The sequence below is a fragment of the Anabas testudineus genome, chromosome 13, assembly GCF_900324465.2.
Source record: "Anabas testudineus chromosome 13, fAnaTes1.2, whole genome shotgun sequence".
NCBI lineage: Eukaryota > Metazoa > Chordata > Actinopteri > Anabantiformes > Anabantidae > Anabas > Anabas testudineus.
This window is the reverse complement of record NC_046622.1, coordinates 22597572-22619228: the sequence shown is the minus strand read 5'-3', so window position 1 is coordinate 22619228 and position 21657 is coordinate 22597572. Positions and strand designations below refer to the sequence as shown.

Here is a 21657-nt window from a genome sequence, read left to right as displayed (position 1 = left end):
ATTGTGAACCTCTCTGGTGCTTAAGAGTTAAGATTACCGAAATAGGGAATGTGCCGATTCACACCACAGCTTGCTAGACAAGTGACATCGTTTCATTCTCACTTTAACTTTTTTTTTCCTTTGCGTAAAAACATTTCTAACAATCACGGAAAGATGCAGCTAAAATTAGCAGAATAACTGTTTCACTGTGTGCGATCTCCTCGGTGCAGGCACGCCCCCCGTGGTCAACGCTCTGACAGAGGAGGTCAAAGAGATACGTCACCTCCTCTGACAGTGAGCTGACTGTGGAGGCTAGTCCCTCTGCATGATCCACAAAGACTCACCTAATGACAACACATAGTACTGTGGAGCCCTGGGTTGTTCATTGTGATCTAATATTTGTGGATTTATAGACATTTTGCTGTGTATATATTATTTCCATATGGTTCTAGCTACCTGTGCTGTATATGTTGCTCTGTAAGATATTCCAAATTGGCTCTGTGTGATGTTTCTACAATACCTCTGACTGATTTTCTCCCTTTTCTCAGGTTGAACATTACTTACTTTTCTCCCATAGGCAACTCTCCAGTCTTCATGTGGATTTATCCTTTTGAACAACAAATGCAGTCTTGCATATTGTCAAATGCATATAGTTAGATACCATACTAACATTAAATAAAGGTAGCAGTAATTAGAAATACTCAGGTATTTGTAGTAGTATAGGTACCTGTACTTGATGTGGTTTTGGTTGCTTGTTTGTTACTGAACCTTCCACCACTGGAAAATAGGAAAATACAGTATACAATAAAATGATCTGTGATGAAATGAAATCTGTTTTTTATCGACTGCAAATTTATCTTTTCATCTTTTTTTTAAATTTTAAATGCTTTTGCCTCCATTAATATAGTTCCCTCATAATTGTAATCTATAGTTGAACAAGTAGAAGTGACAATGCTTTTATAGCTTCAATGGTCTCAGGGTCTTGGTGTAGTCTCTTTTATTTCTACGCTTCGGGTTGAGAGATATTAAAGAAAATTGTTCTTCATGCAGTTTGCTACAAACAGTAGGTCACACAGTTATCCCTATTATATAAAACTTCTGCTTGGCACTAAGAAGTATGGTGAGAGACAAAAAACTAGAAACTAGCAGACATTAGTGAAATGTTCCCATGTATCCGTGAGAGTAGATTTACAATCTTCATAAATACCAGGATACAGAAACAACACATCAAATACAGTGAGGTTTGAGCACATTTATGTTATGTTAATGAGGATGTTACTGTGTCAGGGGATGTGGTGTGACTGTGATTCTCCTGCAATTGGAGGCCTTGAAAGAACATGCAGCGTGACGTAACCGTGAGACAGGGGAGGGAGGGGCGAGCACATCATTTTAGTCTCACCTTTTACAAACTTCTGCTCACCGCAAAAAAGCCTCTGTAGTTACGAGTAATCATCCCCGGCGCTGAATGTCAGAAATGCTGCGAAGCTCGTCAAGAGGTGATGAGCAGATAATGACGGCAGTGTTTCTGTCAGACGCAATGTATCCAGTGTTTTAAGACCAGTGCTCCTTAAAATAGGCTTTTTAAACCTTCAGCTGAACGTTGTGGGACTTTCTGATAAATAATACAATGTCTAAATGTTAGTCTGAATAATTCATTTTGCAGCAGTCATGCATAACAGCTGTCGGTGTGCCTGAGAGAGTCGGCAGCATTCTTTGTCTTATCATAGCTGTGAGAAAATAACACAATATGGTGGAACAAAAACCACAAATATTAGAGCTGATTAGTAGTGTTATCCGTGTGGTTTTACGTCACGTCACTTGTTCAATCAGCAAAAAAAATGGGAAATCAGACCTTGTTAATCATAAATCTGAACTCTCACCAGCCGTACACAGGCGGATCATCTCTGTGGTGGAGACACTGTCACATTGATGTCTCTGGTCTACTCACTGTCTACTCACAGGCTGCAGGGAGGCCTATTTATAGATCTGTCTCTTTTCTCCGCTTCTACATGGGTCCCCTCTTTCTCTTCATCTCCTTTTCTCCCTCCCTCTAATGGGCTGATATTTCTGGAGCCGTGCAGCTATTATCTTCTGTGGATCTTTGAGGTGCTGATCACGTTGAGTCAGATCATAAACTTCTAAAAATCCAAGGTGATGCAACATTTTTATCCATCCTTTTTTTTTTTTTTTTTTTTTTTGCTACTCGTGAATCAGCCTTAAGGCTGTTTGTGCTCTTGCTGCTGCCATCCAGTGTCTGGTCACTACGGTTGGCACTTTTGCCTCAGAGCCCCAGCCACAACAGCCTTGAGGTTTGGCTGCTGATGAATGCTTTAACAGTGAGAAAACAGCAAAAAATGCTGCATCTAGTGTGGAGTTTGTACATTTCTGAAATCATTACACTGCAACAATACGTCACGTCACTTCATGTATGTAGAATGAAATACAGCAAGGGGAAACACGTCTACTGTCATGTCTAAATTTCCTAAAAGAGCCACGACGAAAGGAAAAGAATGTTAGAGAAAGAATCAGTTAACAGTCGCGTTAATGGACATTCAACTCTGTCTCTGAATCAGAGTCCAGGTTATATCTGAAATCCCCCACTGAAGAATAAAGAGTCCAGCTTTTCCAACTTAGTAAATGTATTCCAGAGCATTTTCTCCTTTTGAATGTTATGAAGTGTATGAACTCATTAGGATTTATGGAGGGTTAACATTGTGACTCTGATGTGCAACGGACCAGCTGACTCTTCCCTTGCTGAATTCTGTAAATCCAGACATAGAAACTGGGAAAATACAGACATGACATAACTTGGGTAATTTGTCTGCAACACTGACTTCTGGATGAGTTTCCAAGTAACTTTTGAAGTTGAATGTGGTGGACGCATTGAGTTGCCTTTTTCACTTAAGGCAGTTTTTTTGTTAAGCCTGTGAGTTTTGACAGCGTAAAGTAAAACTGGATTTAAACTCAGGAGATTGTTGTTTCATCCTCTGGGGATCATGAACGCCTCTAGTTGATTTTACACCAATCCATCACAGTTACTATAATATATCAGCCTGGACCAAAGTAGAAGGCCAACTGTCATTTACATGCCTTGATCCACATGTTAACAGGGTCCAGATCCAGACCAGGTAAAATCCTAATAAAAGCAAGAGGATGGAGATTAGAGTGGCTTCAGAGTTAAAGGTATCTTTAGACATGAAAACAGGGAGATAAAAAGAATAGTTCAACATTTGAAGTGGAAGTGCTTTCTTAGATTTGAAGACCGATATTCAATACCTCAGTGCTTACTTTAAGCTGACTGGTTGCTTGCAGTGACTTGTTATTTGCTGAACAGTCATGAGAGTGGTATCGATCTTTTTGTTTAAATCTCAACAAGAGAATCTAGTAAGCACATTTGTCCAAAATGTCATTGCCAAATGTCTTTAAATGCAGTGCACAGACTTTCAGTTTTCCTTTCATCAAATCTGTCACTACCTAAAACGAACTGAGACTGTGTACACTACTACTTTTCAACTAAGCTGAAAGAGCTAATGGAATTCAGAGAGGACAGAAATAACTTTCCCGTGTCATCATCATCAAGTCACACCTGGCTTCTACAGTTTATTTTTAATCTGTGGATGAAAATAACAATTATTTGATATCATCAGGAGCTTTTCTGTGAAAAGTGGCATCACAGTGACCACATGCGCTGATGCTGATGAGGAATTTGATGCAGTGATTTAAAGGACATCGGTCTTTGGGTGACATAATTACAGCTCCATTGTGCCTTATCATGTTATTTTATATGTAGAAGTAATGCTCACTGGAACACCTTTCTGTTTTGTATTTCCTAGATGAGACATTTATGTTCTCTTGTAATGCAGATTACATAAATCTAATAAACTAGTGTGAGTAGGTGTGTGTTTATTGTAAAGAGCATAAAATAAATATTATTTCATGAGAAAATGTATGTAGTTTTATTGTAAATTGATGGAATTCGACACAAAAAGTGCTAAATCGAATTAGCAGATGCTGAAGATTCAATTACATGTCCATCAGTAGGCCCCCTGTGTATTTAGGGATGTGTAATGTCACCAACATTTACCAATAAAGACGACACCCATGTCCCTGAAAGCCTAGCAGTGCATTAAAAACAGCCAGGACAGGTTGGTGCTGAATCCTAATGCCTCCTGTGTGCTTTGAGCTTTCATTTTTTTTACAGGATGCAATAGGTGTCTGAGCAGTGCAGCAAGGAGCCAGGCTAATGGGGGGGGGATACTTATTATAGCCCTAGCAACAGGAACGGGATTGGTGGCTGTGGAGAGTGAGCCTGTCAGCTATTGGCTGGCGAGGAGCACTGTTCAGAGCACAGAATTTCATCTTGTGAAAGATTCAGTGCAGCAAGCTGCAGCAGGAGGCTGCAGTCTGTAAGGGTGGGAGATCCAGCAGCCTGCCACTCCAGTATGAGGGCTCGACTCCCAGTTTGACAAACACAGATATCCCTGATTAGTCTGATAGTCTCAACCTCTGGGTGAGAAAATACAGCTTGCGTTTCAATGTAAACGCCTATAAGATGCAGATTCTCCATCCACTGGCTGTGATGAGGTGCAGGGTGATGTTTATTTTCAGTGCTGCTCTGCTGTGATTACTAAACCTATTGTGTTTTGAAGCAATATTCTTTGATCTGTGCACTAATTAAGTTAATGACGAGCAAAGCGGCTTCAGAAGGAGCCTCGTTTGACATGCAGCCCAGTGGTTATGTGAGCTGCACTGCAGCTAACACAGGCTCCATCTCACACGCTCACCCACAGACACTCAAGACATGCAATGGTGCAGGCGTATACACTGTACGATGCACACGTTCCTTTCCAGATATGGACGCAAACACTCATACATGCCACACAAACCAGCTGTGTGACCCACGAAGGGTTGCATAAGGTCATATTGACTTCCTGTTTCAATGTGTGGGCTGTAAAGCTCAGCTGAAAGGTAGAAAATCTGTTCAGTAATGAACTTAGGGAATGGGAGCGAATGAGCTGTGGTGTTTCTGATACGACTGTAAATGGCTGCATTACAGAGAGAAACGAAAATGTAGAATAATAGGCTACGGATAAACAAATAACTTTAATGGGCAACAGATGGCAACCAAAGATTGGGCAGAGCATACAGTTTGTATTTATCTTTTTCACTTCTCACTCCTCTCTTTGCTGATTTCCAGCAGGTCAGCTCTTATTTGATCGAGTTCTTTTCCTTTCTTATGTTTTCACGTCACAGAAACAAAGATCAACATCAGCGGGAAAATGAAAAGATCAAAAAACACAAAGCACAGAAAACCAAAACTAAACGAAAAAGAATTCAAAAAGGAACACAATGGATGTATTCTTGGCAATGAGTCTCCTGACATGGTTCTTCAAAAAAAAAAAAAAAAAACCAAAAAAACACAATAAAGTAAGAGAAACAGAAACAATTTCCACTTATTGTAACACACGTAAGCTACAAATTCAAAGTGTGTTTGAATATTCATGAGCTGTGTGAGCTAGCTGTGCAGGTTGGCATTATGGTTTCATGCATTTTCTCTGGGGAGCCTTCGAGACCATCGCGGCTGTAACACATTAAAAATCGTATCAATGCGTCTGCGAGCTTATGAGCCCTAAATCATGATGGTGACATAACTGGCATACGTGACTGAGGCTTTGTGACTGACCTTAAGGCTTTTGGTTTCTGTTAAGTCCCCCAAAAGTGCCACCTCTCCAGAAAACTAAACTGCCATCTGTATGAATATATGAATGTAATAGTCTGTACAAGTAGCAGCATCATGAGGATAAATCCATTCAGCAGCTTTCTGTGCTCCTAAGCAGCTTCTTAGTGTCGAAGGTTTGTTCTGAAGACGTGGATTCTCACATTAGAGCTAATCAATAAGCAATTCTTCTGAATACGCTTTCCCTGTGATTGTATTTGTGCATCGCTGTTCAATATACTCCTGTCTAAGTGATGTATAGATGTGAGACACGAGTAATGTTGCTAATTGCACACATGCTTGCTAAAAAACTACAAAATAATAATACTCGAGCACATAATGCACACAGGGCACAAAACAAAGCAGTTTTCTGTGAGATGGTTTTTTTCCTTAAAAGCAAAAAAAAAAAAAAAACTCAAAACAAACCAACATTTCTCATGGGTGACAATACAACAATACACTAGACCACCACAGCAATGGTGCATGTATAATTTAGTCATATTCTTTTTTATTATCATAGCTATTATTTCGGTTCTTGTGCAACTGCTACATAATGACTCACATTCAAGATATTTTGTCACTCAGGAACAGCTAAAAGGTATAAAAACAAACAAACAAACGGAAAATGTATACTGTCGGAAAGAAAGTATGGTCCATGTTTGTGAATTCATAACAGAAACACTGAGCCTGAAAACGTCACCATTATTAAAACTGGATAGCATGACAGAAAAAAGTACTTAAATACTGTTCAAAGAACAAAATAGAGCAGAATCATACTTCAATGTGACAAACACCAGCCGCTAAGATTAAGTGATCACTGCTGGGTTTGTATCTTCCTTTTTTTTTTTTTTTCTTTCATTAACAAATTAAATACACACATATTGCATGTCACTATAGCAACGCCCATTACAGGTCAATTTTTACGATCACCATTTTGGTATAGCAAATCAAAAACCATAACCCAAGAAACGAAACCGAAAAAAACATAACAGAGGAACGAAACAGAAACAGAAATCCAAAAATAAATTAGAAATCAACATCAGACGAAGCCTGTTTTTCTCAATCATATGAATACTTAACACCCACAGTATAAGTTAATAAAGTCAAGCTACTGTATATAAATACATCACCAGCATGCACAATATTGAATAATCGATATTATTGTTGTCATCATCTTACACTGAAGAAACAGTATAGTAGGCAAGTGCATTTAATAAAACAAACACAGAAGTAAACCACAAACTCTGAAGCTGCTTTAATTTTCTTTTTTTTTTTGTTTTGTCTTTTTTAGTTTTTAGTTTTTTTATTGTTTGATTCATATCGTTAAGTCTCTGCCTTTAGTAATCTTCAACCTCCAAAAGAATCTATGGTTCCAGTGACGAAACAGACTAATCTGTGAAATACGCTTTAGACGCAAGCTGGGGGATCAATTTAGTCGAAGCGCTCCTCGTTTTCACTCCAGCTTCATTTCAAATCTAAAATTTGAGGTGTGTGTGTGTTTGTGTGTGTGTTTGCGATGGGGGAAATAATCAGTTTAGAAGCTTCCTGATTTCGTTTCATACCAATCGCTTTCGGGGGCCCTGTCTCATGAACTGGACTGGAACCAATGCAAACTAGTTTAGTGAGGCATTCCCATTCAAGCATTTTCTCTCTCAAGTGACTCAAATGCATCTCTATCACCCAAAAAACCTAACAAAGCAGCTTATCTTGACGAGATCAGTTCCTATGTATGCCAGTGTGAGGCTGCCATTTCAATCCAACAACAACCACTTCAGGCTGATTGACTGACATATCAGTGGTTTTGGCAAATGTCAAAGAGAAAATCAAGAAGACGGAGGCCCCTTTCAACTGTATATATATTTCTATATATATTTAAACTAAGATTTAACCTCCACTCTCACCTCTCTTTTGATTCTTTGATTCTTTTAACACATGGAAAAATAAAGAACTGCTGCTGCGGTAGTGTCATCGGCAAAAGCGGCTGCCAAAGTCCACCGGCCCTTCGTATTTTTTTTTTTTTTCGAAGTGTGGTTTCTCTTTAATTGTTGCCCTCCCCTCCCTCGTCATCCTGCTGGTCACTTGTCCACAGTGTCAAGTTGTCTCGGAGCAGCTGCATGATGAGAGTGGAGTCTTTATATGAGTCCTCGTTGAGGGTGTCCAGCTCGGCGATGGCGTCGTCAAAGGCGGTCTTGGCCAGATGGCAGGCCTGCTCCGGGGCGTTTTGGATCTCGTAGTAAAACACGGAGTAGTTGAGAGCTAAGCCCAGGCGGATGGGGTGGGTGGGCTGCATGTGCTCCTTGCTTATCTCGTGGGCCTCGTTGTAGGCCTTCTCAGACGACTCCACCACCGTGGCCCTCTTCTCCCCGGTGGCCACCTCGGCCAGGTACCGGTAGTAGTCGCCCTTCATCTTCAGGTAGAACACCTTGCTCTCGTGCTGCGTCTCGCTGCAGTTCTTGATCAGGAAGTTGTCGAGGAGGTTGAGCACGTCCTGGCATACGGCCTCCAGCTCCTTCTCGATCTTCTCCCGGTAGGCCCTGACCATCTCGATTTTCTTCTCATTGCCGTCGGCAGAGGTCTTCTGCTCAATGCTGGAGATCACCCTCCAGGAGGAGCGACGCGCCCCGACCACGTTCTTGTAGGCCACAGACAAGAGGTTCCTCTCCTCATTGGACAGGGCCTCATTCAACTCTGTTACCTAGAAGACAGAGGAAATGGAGCATTTAGTCACCAGTTAAGATCGCAAGCCTTAGTTAGCAGGAGCAGACTGCGTATACGCAGTGTAAAAGAGAATACAAGAACAAAAGAGATCGAGCACTGTAAATGGAGTTTAAAGAATTAGTTGAGCAGCAGCTACTGTTCATGGTTCCCGCCTCTCAGGTGTGAGGAGTTCTGGTTGATTTATATAAATGTAAACTGACATGAAATAGAAGTTGTGTTTTTTGTGTGTTCTAGTTATAAACTATACTTATGTTTTAAGAAAATAAAGTGACAAATCATCAGATGACTCGATGATGAATAGATCTCTTTTCTACATGAAAGGATCTGGACTAATGCTTCAGTCCACAGCACAGAGGATGAGCAATATTTCACTTGTCATGTGCAATTCCCAGTTTCCATGGCAATCCATTCATTTAGTGCAGCTCCAGCTGCCACGTGGACAGCTAATGCTAGTTAGTGAGAAATGATATTCAAGATATCATTCAAGGGGGGTGAGGGGGTTAGGAAAGGAGAGGGATGGTGGGGGCTGGAGATGGCTAAGATTTTACCACGAGCACTCGGGGGGCAGCTGCACTGTAAGTGAAAACCATCAGTGCACAGGGAGTTCACATGTCCCAGTGACCTTCTCTCAGGCTCAAACTGACCTTTTTACCTGTCAGAAAACGCTGTTACATCAGCGTGTGCTCAGTCGTCACATTTAGACTTTGACAGATCAGGCCTGCGGTTTGGGGAGTTGTCATAAACACAGCTTTTCTGTTTGATCGATAACTGCACGGGGGCCAGAAATACACATGTAAATATCATGTAGATAAGGTTTTACAGGACCTGTCACCCTAAGAGAAAGCTAGTTTTTCTAGTGTGGAAGATCTGCTTGGAGGATTTGCCAGCGTCTCTCACTCCTCCTGAGCGTGTTCTGACAATTCTCGGCTGAGGTGGTGGAGCACAAAGATGGCACAGGACCGCTGACGTCACGCACATGCTGAGTGGATGGAGAGGAGGGCTCAACCTTTACACGATGAGATAGAAGTGGGGTGGGCCCCTCTAACACAAACCTACTGATCCTGTCTGACTGTAAATGACAAGCGGGACATTTACAGTCGAACAGAGTCAATATGTGCACACAAATAGGACATTAAGTCCAAATATAATGCACTCACTGCTGTGTCAGTCAGATATGTTAATTATGCTGATCTAGATTTAAAAAGCAGCTGAAACAAAAGTCAATCAGATCTTTTATTATCCACTCACTATGTGCTGCAACAATCTGGCAGAAAAATAACTGGTGACAATCTGATAATTAATTAAGGATTTTGAAGCATGAAAGCCAAAAACTTCCTGGTTTCCACAAAATCATCCATCATGATCCTAATCAATCATTAATTGATAATGACAGGCCCATGCATGTACAAATCTCCTGTTCCACTAAGAACAATGTCTATTTCTCTTAAGGAACACAGAGGTCTGGCTACAGTTGTGAGGGATTCCCTTCGATTAAACAGCGAGAGCACACCCCACTGCAAGAGGGCCCGGTTTGGACCGCACTGACATGGCTGATGGTTTAAAGGGAAAGGAATCCCTCCCTGCACACGCATCATCCCACCTCCTGCAACCAGAACCCCCCCTCCTGCCCCGTCCTGAGGACAAACCATCTACAGGAGCTCGCTCGGTCTATCACTATGAGCAACCACTAAATGTTGCTTGTTTAAAGCCACGTATGATGGTTTGTATCTATAAGTGAGCTCACACAAGCCCAGCTAAGACTCCCATGATGCTGCTGGTTCCAGTAGGAGCTAGTGTGACACAGCAGTTTTTTTTTTTTTCATCCCCGCTGGAGAATCCTGTTCCCTGAATTTCTTAAGGGGGCAGAGATGGAAAGAATAAATCACAAAGCAGAGAGATGTTCTGTGCTCAGCGCCGCCCAATAAGAGCTGAGGCAGCTCCTGTGAGGCAGGCCGGCCGTGTCACCCCCCCTCTGCATCAAATGTTACACTACTTACTCAGGCTCATTAACCCAACATGACTTCAACTCCCTGCTGGATATCAGGCGGAATCAGCCCCCGACATGGAAACAGCGCATGCACAGATGGGGGAAAACGAGCCTGTACGAGGACTGACAAGACCAAGAGGACGAAGACGACAAAGCCCCACAATCAAATCTGATCATCCTGACTCACTGCAATATGACAAAGAATATTCTAGAGAGATTCTACTGCCTCCTACGTTTGTTCAGAGGGAAGAACAGTTAAAGGGCTCCTCGTGGAGGACTGTTCACCAAGCACCAAGCATGAGGTGAAAAAGAAAGAAAGAAAGAGCAGTGTGAAAAGTGAGCAGGCTTTAATCACATCTATTATTTGAATAGATATGACAAAGAGAGGAGGAGGAGGAGGAGGTGGAAGAAGAAGAAGAAGAAGAAGAGGGGGTGGAGGAGGAGGGGCAGCAGCAGCAGTTGATAGGTTTTTTTTTTTACCAGAGCAACCTCACATGGCTCCAAGCAGCAGAGGCTCTGATCAGTTCAGTGGAATGGAGGGAGGGGAGATGGAGAGGTGAAGAGGGAAGAGGGTGAGGTGGGAAAATATTTCAAAAAGTAAAAGAAAAGCAACAGAGAGGAGTCCGATGTGATGTGATGTGATGTGATGTGATGTGATGTGAGCCTCTCGTACAGCCACACATCAAGCTCGGGCCTGTGCGCGCTTCATTGCAGCGCACACGTTCATGTGCGCCTCCACCGAGCGGCTCGGCCGACAGAGAGGCACCGCCCAAGGAGCGGACCAAGTTGGACTCGACTCAGGAAAAATACGGCACCGAGATGGCGATGCATGGGCGACAGGAGAAGACACACATGAAATATGACTGAATTCTAGCTCGACGCCCGAGTGTGGAGCAGGGAGAGCGCACATTGAGGTGCCAGTCACCTCACAGTCAAAGGATGAAGCCTTTACCCAAACACAGCAGTGACACAACATTCCTCACACTTCCAAATCTCAATCAGTGCCCTTTTGGATTTTTTTTTTGAAATAGACTTACCGATTTCATAGCAGCTGCCATGTCATCATACCTCTCAGCCTGTTCAGCCAGCCTGGCTTTCTGCACCAGCTGCTCGCGATCGACCATTTTTAAAAAATGAGATTTGGCTGCTTGCTCGAGCTGCTCTACTTGGGGTTTTTTTGGGGGGGAATGAAACGATGAGATATTTGAAATCGCAATGCAGTGAAATCCTACGCGAGCCTAATGCCGCAGCTGTTCCCTGCTGTCTGTCTGTGCTCCGCGCAGACGGGACACCCTCTCTCCTCTCTCCTCCCTCCCTCCGTCCTCCCTTCCTCCTCTCTCTCTCTCTCTCTCTCTCTCTCACACACACACACACACACACACACACACACACACACACACACACACACAGTCCCTCGGTTGCGTCACCACTCAGAAAGGTGGGTGTCTGTGCCAATGATGTAACACTCCATACATGGGAACCAGAGGGGCCAGGCGCGCAGGGACGGATGCTGTGGAGAGGCGCTGGACCAAAGGCTTTGTGGGAGAATGAGTCCTGTGTAGCTGCCTTTGTCTGCCCGTGTTTCCAGTCATTCTAAGGACTAAAAGACAAAAGCAAAACTGTTAAAACGGCCCATGATTATAAAGGAATTATACATAATAATTATAAATTTGCTCTAAAAAAACAGCAACAGTGGCCCAGAACTTTATAGAATACTACTACTAATAATAATAATATAGGACGACTGAACTTTAACTGTATAGTTTTCATTTGTTTTCATTTGATAGAAACTGACTTAACTGCATCTGAACGTTCTTTGCATCAAATGAAGAACAACTCTTTAAACTAACTAAGACTAATGTTAACTAATAACTGAACACATGACTAAAACCCTGAGTTAACTGAGCTTTGATTTTCAAGTTCACCCAACATAATCGAGTTAGTTTTAAAGAAGTGATTTAGTCTGCAGTGACATAGACACTATGACATCTGGATGAAAAGATATTGTGTGTGCTGCACGGTAACAACAATTTTAAAGCATTTCCCAAGTCTTCCAGTGTGGTGTGCTGTTGTCTTCCTTTAGAATAAGCTCATTGCTTTGTGTTTGCATTTCTGGCTGTTGGTAATGACCATCAATTTTTATGACATATTTGATTCCATTCTTTGGATCACTAGTCTTGTAAGTTATAGTGTGTCACAATGTGCTGTATCCCACTGAGGCCGAGATAATAAAAAATATATATTAATAGTAACTGATACTTTATCAATCCCCTTGGGGAATTCTGGTAGACAGGCAGCCACATTTTAAACACTAAGCGTTTGGAGTTCAGTGTTTTGTCCAGAGAAACATGCCCGTTTTGCAGCCAGGAATGCAGGGAACCAGGAGTCAGACCTGTGGTTTGTAGACAACTCACCTTTTTACACAACTTGTGTGTGAAGTTCAAATCCATTTGCTCAAACTTTATGTTTATTAAAATTATTACCTATTTAATTCACTTTATTTATACAGCACCAATTCACAACAAAAGTCATCTCAAGGTACTTCACAGAAAATAACTGTATGCAGAATTACACTGCTCTTAAAAAAAATAAAAAATGCGCATTCACTGTGGCATTGTTCTGATACTTCTGCATTTACATTTAGTCATTTAGCAGACGCTTTTATCCGAAGCAACTTACAAGTCAGTACAAGGCAGGGCAGCGTGAGGAGGTCTTGCCTAAGGACCCCTACTGTATAAATACTTGTATATTATACTCTACTGAATACTGAGTCTTAGTTAAGACTGAAGATACGGGTGTTTTTCTAGACTCCTATTGTTGACTTGACCCAGTTTACACATCACTGAAAGTCAACACCTCCTCTCTTCACCTCTGGCCAGGTCACCAGGTGATAATCTCCTTCTGCAGAGGAAGGGAAAGGTTTAACTCTTCCCTCTGTGTGTGTGTGTGCCAACATGAATGATTCCTTCATGTATTCAGTTCATGTATTTCATATCTTCTACCCACTGTGATGTCCTACAATAGTCCCTATGGGGATGAACAAGGTTGAATAGTATATTTAATGATGACCTGCCTCTGAGCCTGGGTCAGCTTACATTTATAAACTACAAAACTGACAGTCCTGTGGTTTCCAAATCTTTAGCAGCTTTTAAAGCTGCTGACTAAATCATGGTGGCTCATCTTCAGATGCTTTCATTTCTAGTTGTGTCCAGAAGAGGACCCCTACTGGGGGTAGGGGTCCTCACACTGCCTGCCTTGTGGTAGGGGAGCATGGTAGGCTGATGGGATTTGAACCCTAGTCTCCAACATTGGAGGCAGTGATGTTACCACTACACTAACCAGGCAGTGAGTGGACCTCATTTTTTAGACACATAACGTTGCTGAACCTAGACCTGACCAACTGCAGCAACCCCAGATCATAGCACTGCCCCCACAGGCTTATACTCATTAGCCTCACTGACAAGTAGTTTTCTTAGGGTTACAGAGCTGTTTAGTCCCAATCCCTTGAGTGTGTGTGGAAAATGCTCTTACTGCCACTATTAAACATAGGCGTGATTTCTACAGTTTTTTTTTTTTTTTACAATTTGATTTCACTAATACGTTTTGCACCTTTCCACCCCCTGCAGGACAAATTAGACAAACACATGAGCCTGTTTTCTGTAAAATGAGAGATTGGTCACTGATTGGTCTGGAAGGAACACTTTCTTTCTGGTGGACATCCACTGGTCTTGTACTGTTCCTCTAAAAAAGTCCCAACATAAGGAAATAATAAAAAGGGATCATCAAATGCCCCAAAATGCAATCTATAGTCCAAATGAATAAAAGTACATGTTAGTGACTGGATCTTTGGTAAAGTTTGGCTTTGTTTTTAATCATGACATAATACATTTTCTTGGGCAGCTGAACTGTAATCTGAGATCCCTGCATTTCCTGCCGTCAAGGTCATAAGTGAGTAAACAGTGCAAAGGGCAAACTCTGCTGGTGAAGATGAATTTATGCAGCTATAGCAGAAACACACTGAGAGCAGAGGATGTTTGTCAGAGTCACTGGTGGAATGTAACTAAGTACATGTACCCAAGTACTTCAGTTTCACAGCATTTTATTCATCCACTTTAAATATATTTTCTACTTTATGCTTCAACATATATATTTGGCAGCTATAGCTCATTAATATGTGAATTCAGATTTAACATGCATACACCTCCATGTTTCCAAGCGTCTCATGGTTTTAGCTTTTTAAATGTGCTTGACCTACAGTAAACTAGATTATTTTATGGTTGAATTTATCTGTTTTACAAAGAAATTAAAATTGCACAAGACACTATCAGTATAATCTATAACAAAAATAATCACTTCCTGCAGCTGTACAGTCATACAAGGCAGATATTTCAGCATGGAGGTTTTTTACCTTTACTTTGGCTGCCTGACCTGCACAGCTCCCTCTTCTGGACACAATCAGAAATGAAAGCATCTGAAGATGAGCCACCATGATTTAGTCAGTTGCTTTGAAAGCTGCTAAAGATTTGGAAACCACAGGACTGTCAGTTTTGTAGTTTATAAATGTAAGCTGACCCAGGCTCAGAGGCAGGTCATCATTAAATATACTATTCAACCTTGTTCATCCCCATAGGGACTATTGTAGGACATCACAGTGGGTAGAAGATATGAAATACATGAACTGAATACATGAAGGAATCATTCATGTTGGCGCACACACACGCACACACACGCACAGAGGGAAGAGTTAAACCTTTCCCTTCCTCTGCAGAAGGAGATTATCACCTGGTGACCTGGTCAGAGGTGAAGAGAGGAGGTGTTGACTTTCAGTGATGTGTAAACTGGGTCAAGTCAACAATAGGAGTCTAGAAAAACACCGTATCTTCAGTCTTAACTAAGACTCAGTATTCAGTAGAGTATAATATACAAGTATTTATACAGTTGGAACTATGAAAGAGAGTAGAGTTTTATTTATTATTTATTTATAACATTTTTTTATAGATGAAAAGTTTAAGAAAGGAGAGCCACTGTATGAAACCAGAAACTATACAAAAAAACCCCCAAAACATTTTCACCCATTCTCTGGTGCTTTTCAGTAAACCCATTCTGAGAGGAAATCCCACTTGACTCACACTGATTATTCTTCAGTGCATGTTCTGTAAACCCTCTATTTCCCTGTTGGTTTGTTCAGAAAGCTGTGTACATGCACCTTTTGCTAACAGTTGGCAGATGCCAGCAAGGCTGCTGTTAAGGTTATTTACACGACTAAGGTTCAGCTGTGTGATAAAACTTTGTGTGACTTTTTGCATATTTTTCTCATGTGGAGCATTTCCCTAAGTACATCTATCAAATGACCATAAACTAACACTGGTATTCATAGACACTAGGGATCTTTCAGCTGCCTTGTATGTAGGTTTGAGGTTTCCTTAAAGAACTCCAAGCCCACTCAGATAAGTTATTAGAGGCTTCTTCTGCAGCTTTTTAAAAGCCCTTTACTCTGGTCCAGGCCTACAATGCCACAGGCAGTGCTGAACTAATGAATGTCTCTACTTGCTTCAAAGAGGATTACTGTACCTTCTGCTCAGCTTAATTACCTCAAATTAGGATGAGGGTAAGGAGAGTTGTGCAGTCTGCAGCAGCCATCTGTCTGCTGTGGACAGTCGAGTGCTCACGCTGCTGTAAATGGAGACGAGGTTGGAGTTGGATGTTTTAATATACGGCGATGAAGTGAGGATTGCTACTCCGGAGGAGCTCACAGAATGGGAGTTTGAGACTGCAAGTCAGGTGTCCATAACCACCGCCCGGCTCTTTGTGGCACTTTACCCATACAACCCTGCTGCAATGTCTCCCAACCCTGACACGGCTGCAGAGGAGCTGCCTTTTGTACCAGGCCAGATCATCAAGGTAAAGACTGTCTTTTACTTTTGGGATTTCATGTCCTGCTAAAGTGTTACTCTTCACCACGTACAGTTTAGTCTACAGTTTACTGTGCACTGGTCGTGAATGAGTTGTGTTCCCACACTGCACCAGTTGAAAAGCTTCTTTGAAAGCGAACGGCGGTGTTTCCTGTTTGTGCTACATTCAGGCCAGCCGAATGTGAATATGAATATGTGAGCTGTTTTCTCTGTTTCCTGTCACATCTCCAAGGAACTGATGTGATTTGCCGCTTTTTTCACTCAATCTGTCGACTGCTGCAACGCTCCTGCGGTACATGCAGCAGGCTACATGTTTTTGGTAGAAACCTTCACGTCACAAATTAACGGCCTCTGCATTTGTTAGGTGTTTGGAGACAAAGATTCTGATGGGTTCTATCACGGGGAGTCTGGTGGTCTTTCTGGGTATGTGCCAAGCAACATGGTGGCTGAAATCCCTGTCGATGATGAGTACCTGAAGCATCTGCTCATGCAGCAGGGATTCCTGCCTGTGGACCACACAGGTATCAGCTCTCCTTGCTGTAGCACACTGGTAGAACAGAAGTGATGGGACTACACTGTAAACACGCCCTACATTCCCTACATTCAAAATTCTACGTTGATGAAAGTATAACAGAAAAATGTTCAAAGTCCATGAGTTTTTCAGAGTAGTGTAAAAAAACTTTTTTTTTGCACACACCATATAACATGCTGTAGATTCCATCAGGGCTTTTATGTATAAACACATGTGGATCCCTTTCTGGCCACTTCATTAGGCCTAATACAATCCAATACAGCAGCTCTGCCGCTGGTCTACTTCAACAAGCTTATAATTTGTCATTAAGTTGAAACTGTCTACTATAGGTTTCATATTGAAATCATAGTGAGTGGTCTTTAGCAATCTACAAATAAAAGCGAGATTTACAAATGTGTACAAATGTTTTTCAGTGCAGTTCTTTAAACTGGATTTACACATCACCTGGCACTCACAGATCACATTAGGCTTGAATTCTTATGTCACTCTAACCTCTAACACTGCAAACAAGAGTGATGTGATCCTCCCCTGACATGGAAGTGGAAATGCTACCAATCTGTAAATGCATCTTAAACCAACAACTTCACATTTGAGGTTACTTATAGGAAGAATTTACCTCCATAAAAATCCAGCATGAAAAACTGATCAGTAAGTGTTTTTGATCAATCAGTTTAATTATGGTTTGTAAAACATATAGAAAAAAATATTCTTTTATGTACATTTTAATTTAAATTTTCATTTGTAGATACGTGTAGTTATGGTGGTGTAGGGCTATGAAGTGTCATAAAGTAAAAATACTGAAGTACAGACACCTCAACTCATATTTAAGTAGTTGTACATAGTAACTTTCCACCGCAGAACAGTAACATGGGTTGTTATCTCAGGGAAGTCATCAAAACACGAGCTCCCGCCACCTTCTACAGGCCTGTGGCACCAGTGGTGAGAAAGCTACAGAAGCTGATCGTCTGTGAGAGACAGTTTGTACTCTGCTGCTCCCCAGGGTCAATGTGTGTGACTGTAGGAAGTTACTACAGCTAAAAAAAGATACTACAACTAATAAGAAGAAGTAAAAGCAAGACTTATTGTGTGTATATTACAAAAGTTACTAAATGAACTACTTCAAACTAATTTCACTTAGTCAACAACTAGTTTTTCAGCAGTTTGAATGCTTTCACTAAGTTTAGTGTGTGTGATTGTTTGTGTCCGTTGTCCTCACAGGTATGTCTTTAACGCCAGATCTTAGCGATGCAGCCAGTGTCCCTGACAATGTAGTCGTTCGACGAATGGTGGCCTTATTTGACTACGATCCATGGGAGAGTTCACCCAACATGGACAGTGAAGTAAGCACTACATTCAGATACGAACCACATCATGTCTTCAGAGTCTTCTACTGCTTTACAATACAAAAAGGTGATTTGGACTTTTCCTCTGTCACAGGTTGAACTTGGGTTTCGTTCAGGAGACATCATATATGTGTTAGGTGACATGGATCAAGATGGATTTTACTATGTGAGCATCATCTCTATAACTTCTAGATGATTGCCGTTTAGCTCTTATCACACACAAGCTGAACCTTCCTCTGAATTTTAGGGGGACCTGCACGGACGACGAGGTTTGGTACCATCCAACTTTCTGCAGCCACTACCCTGGGATTAGACGAACGCGCCACACTAAGATGTTTGCTCCGAATGCCAAGTCTAAGACTCAGTATTTAATGTGTCAAACAATATATTTTTTAATTTTGATATTATAGGATGACACTGCATCGCCTTTAGATAGCAAATATATGGGGCTCTACATTAAACAAGCAGCTATTTAAAGTATTGTATTGAGCAGGATTCTTCAAAGTAAGAAAACAGTTCTCATAATACATTGCTCAGGTCATTCATTTATTGAAAAAAGGAATAATGAAAAATTACAAATCATTTTATATAAAAAAAAACTGTTAAATGTTCTGATTCAGCATAGATTCACTGTTAATATTCACTTCTACTCAATGCACTTTTACAAAACGCCCCTCATGAGCGGCCACATTTACTAAATTAAGTTTTATATATAGTAAATTTATATTTATATGAAATAAAATATTTTAATCATATCTGAAGGCAATGTATAGATCATTTAGCCTAAATAAAAAAACATTTTTGCAGACCATGTATCAATATAGTACGTCCACATTTGCCTTATACCCTGTTTATATATTTTCTATAACTGTCTCTTTTCATATGAAGTAGTAAAATGATGAATTGTTTTAATTAATATGAAAACTGCAAGTCAGAAAGTGAAAAGGAACAAACTTGAATTTGTACAATGCTCAGGCCTACCTGCTTTGTTCTAACTGCAGATCTCAACTTTACTAAATTAAAATAGTTCAATCTGTTCTGACAGGTTTTTACATTCACTATTATTCTATCATTTGTAAATAACCAAATAAATAAGGAAAACAGACAAATTCATGGTCATCTGGTGAGGTTGGTGGGGGGGGGGGTCTTCTTTTTACATTCCTCTGCAGCCAACAGTATACTCATCCATAAAGTAGGAAACACTACACTGTGTAGTGAAGTTTAGTAGTGCTTTCTACTTTATGGGTGACAACACTGTACATCAGTAGCTTCCGGTCACTCCATCGCAAACACTGAAGATGTGATGAGTTGAATAAAGGCAGGTTTCCACAAGAGTATGACACAATATGACACAAGAACACAAGAACACACTTCATAACTTGACACGAGAACAGCACCACTATGTGTAAAATGATGCTGATACAAGACAATAATGCGATGTAATAATGTAATAATGTAGTAACGGCTTCATATTTTAGGGATATTTGTTTGGAAAGAGACAACAAATAAAAGCAGTAATGATCAGATCATGAAATAAAGTCACTTGCTACCAGGGTCTTACCAGCGCGAGGAGTCCACAGAAGAAAGAAAACCCAGAAGTGAACGTGATCTTTTTATTAACCCTGTCTGAGCCACGTGGTTAACACAGGAAAAGCTCTAACAGTCACACACATGTACACACACACACACACACACACACTCACGCACGCACACACACACACACACACACTCACGCACGCAGGGGCACACACACAAATTGGTTGCACTAGAATTGGAAACTAATTGATATTTGACTTTTTGGGGAAAGATGTACAATGTTTTTACATTTCTGAAATAATTCTTGGGCTTTTTGGGCAGCAGGTGGTTGTGGGTCCAAGCATTTCGAAGACATCCGGCTTTTACTTCTAACAATACAAGTATGACAGTATTATGGGTTTTTTATGTACAATTTGTAGCTATGAGATAAATGTGGTACACAAAAGTTTCACAACATATACTCCAAATACCAGAACTTCATAGTTTCACTTAAATTTTAGGAAGTCTACTTAGTTACTTTCCACATCTGTGCACGCACGCACACGCACACATACATTCAAAGCCCCCGCCCATGAAGACTGCACCACCGCTGCCAAGCATGAGCTCATCCCTTTTAAGGACATACACCGAGAGAGTTACAGAGCAGCACCTGCTCTTTGAAAAGACGTCAGACACTAAAGCAGATAGATATTGATCCCACTAATAATTTATGTTGAAGAGTATCAATTATCTCAGGGCACAATACTTTTACAGATGCAGCACTGAGGCGTACTTTGATATCCAATCGAAGGCTCTTAACAGACAGACTGTAAAGTTTGTAGAGATGCTGGAGATGTTTTTTATGTGGAGTCATAATAATCAGGCCTGATAGTCTAAAATCTTCTACACTGCCTACAGGAAGAGCTCCATATCTCTTTTATATTTCTGAGAACTCCTTCACGCCTGCTTGAGTCTGACAAGGTGTGGGTGGGGGATGGTGCTGCGACTCTCTTCCCTATCCCAGCAGCAAATGTGCAATATGCTTGCAACAACAGAAACTTCACAAATAGAGTAGAACACTGCCTGTGTCCTCCGTTGTCACGACAACCCAAACCTCAGAGTCACACCAAGTGAACTAAGAGGAAGTGGGGGATGGGCGGTGTACTCAAACTGACAAAAGATGTGCTTATGAGAAAAAAAAAGACAGACTGTAGTGCTGTAGACAGGAAAGTAGCAGATCAAACTAATCGGGTTGCAAATGCAGGGATTGAGAAAAACCCTCATTTGCTACAAGGATCCAGACATAAAAACCTTGTTTCTGTCAAATCTCACATGCACGTTCACACTGAGGGTTCTGTAAATGTGTGTTTTAGGTCTTTTTGAAGAAAACAAGGACTGAACCTCTGCAGCAGGCAATCATGACTGTGCATCTTGCAGACTAGCTCAGCACTGTTGCGCTAGAGGCTGTGCATGCATCACACATCTATTCCTGTGCATCATGGGATTATATCCAGAGTGATCTCCTCGAGTACTTAGGGTGATATAGATAGCGTCAGGGTGATAACAACACACAGGCATCTACTGACACCAGTAGGTATTATCCTGCCAGGTTGCTGAATGATAAAGTTTAACCTACGATTATTGAAGTGACAGGAAACTCTTCTTCTTCTGCTGCTGCTGCATGATGAGAGCTCTGGAGCCACAATTACATTGCAATTGTTCAGTTAGAAATAAGCATTAATATGAACCATGTTCGACAGCAGCTGAAGACTCACATATATATGGTGCACCGCAAAAAGGCCCCATTCCTGTTTTTGGACACTCTAAACACATGTCTAGCTTTCTTATTACATCACGACTGTGGCTTTGTTAGGAAGTCAAAATAAGAGCTGAAACTTCCCCTGGACTCCTAAAGATAGAAATAAAAGCTCTAAGGATATCTATACAAAACTACT

The 21657-nt window shown here is 41.2% G+C and overlaps 2 protein-coding genes across 2 annotated transcripts; one reads left to right on the top strand and one right to left on the bottom strand.

Annotated features, from left to right (window-relative positions):
- Positions 1-6763: 6763 nt before the first annotated feature.
- On the bottom strand, positions 6764-11692 carry ywhag2 (3-monooxygenase/tryptophan 5-monooxygenase activation protein, gamma polypeptide 2). Its single transcript, XM_026341207.1, has 2 exons — positions 11438-11692; positions 6764-8390 (listed from the first exon to the last, which is right to left on the bottom strand). Exons 1-2 carry the CDS (start codon positions 11522-11524, stop codon positions 7734-7736), a joined length of 744 nt encoding a protein of 247 aa, XP_026196992.1. The 5' UTR covers positions 11525-11692; the 3' UTR covers positions 6764-7733.
- A 4387-nt stretch (positions 11693-16079) lies between these two features.
- On the top strand, positions 16080-18527 carry LOC113165422 (RIMS-binding protein 2). Its single transcript, XM_026364867.1, has 5 exons — positions 16080-16301; positions 16677-16833; positions 18063-18184; positions 18282-18353; positions 18435-18527. The coding sequence occupies exons 1-5, from the start codon at positions 16080-16082 to the stop codon at positions 18498-18500; spliced, it is 639 nt and encodes a 212-aa protein (XP_026220652.1). The 3' UTR covers positions 18501-18527.
- Positions 18528-21657: the final 3130 nt, after the last annotated feature.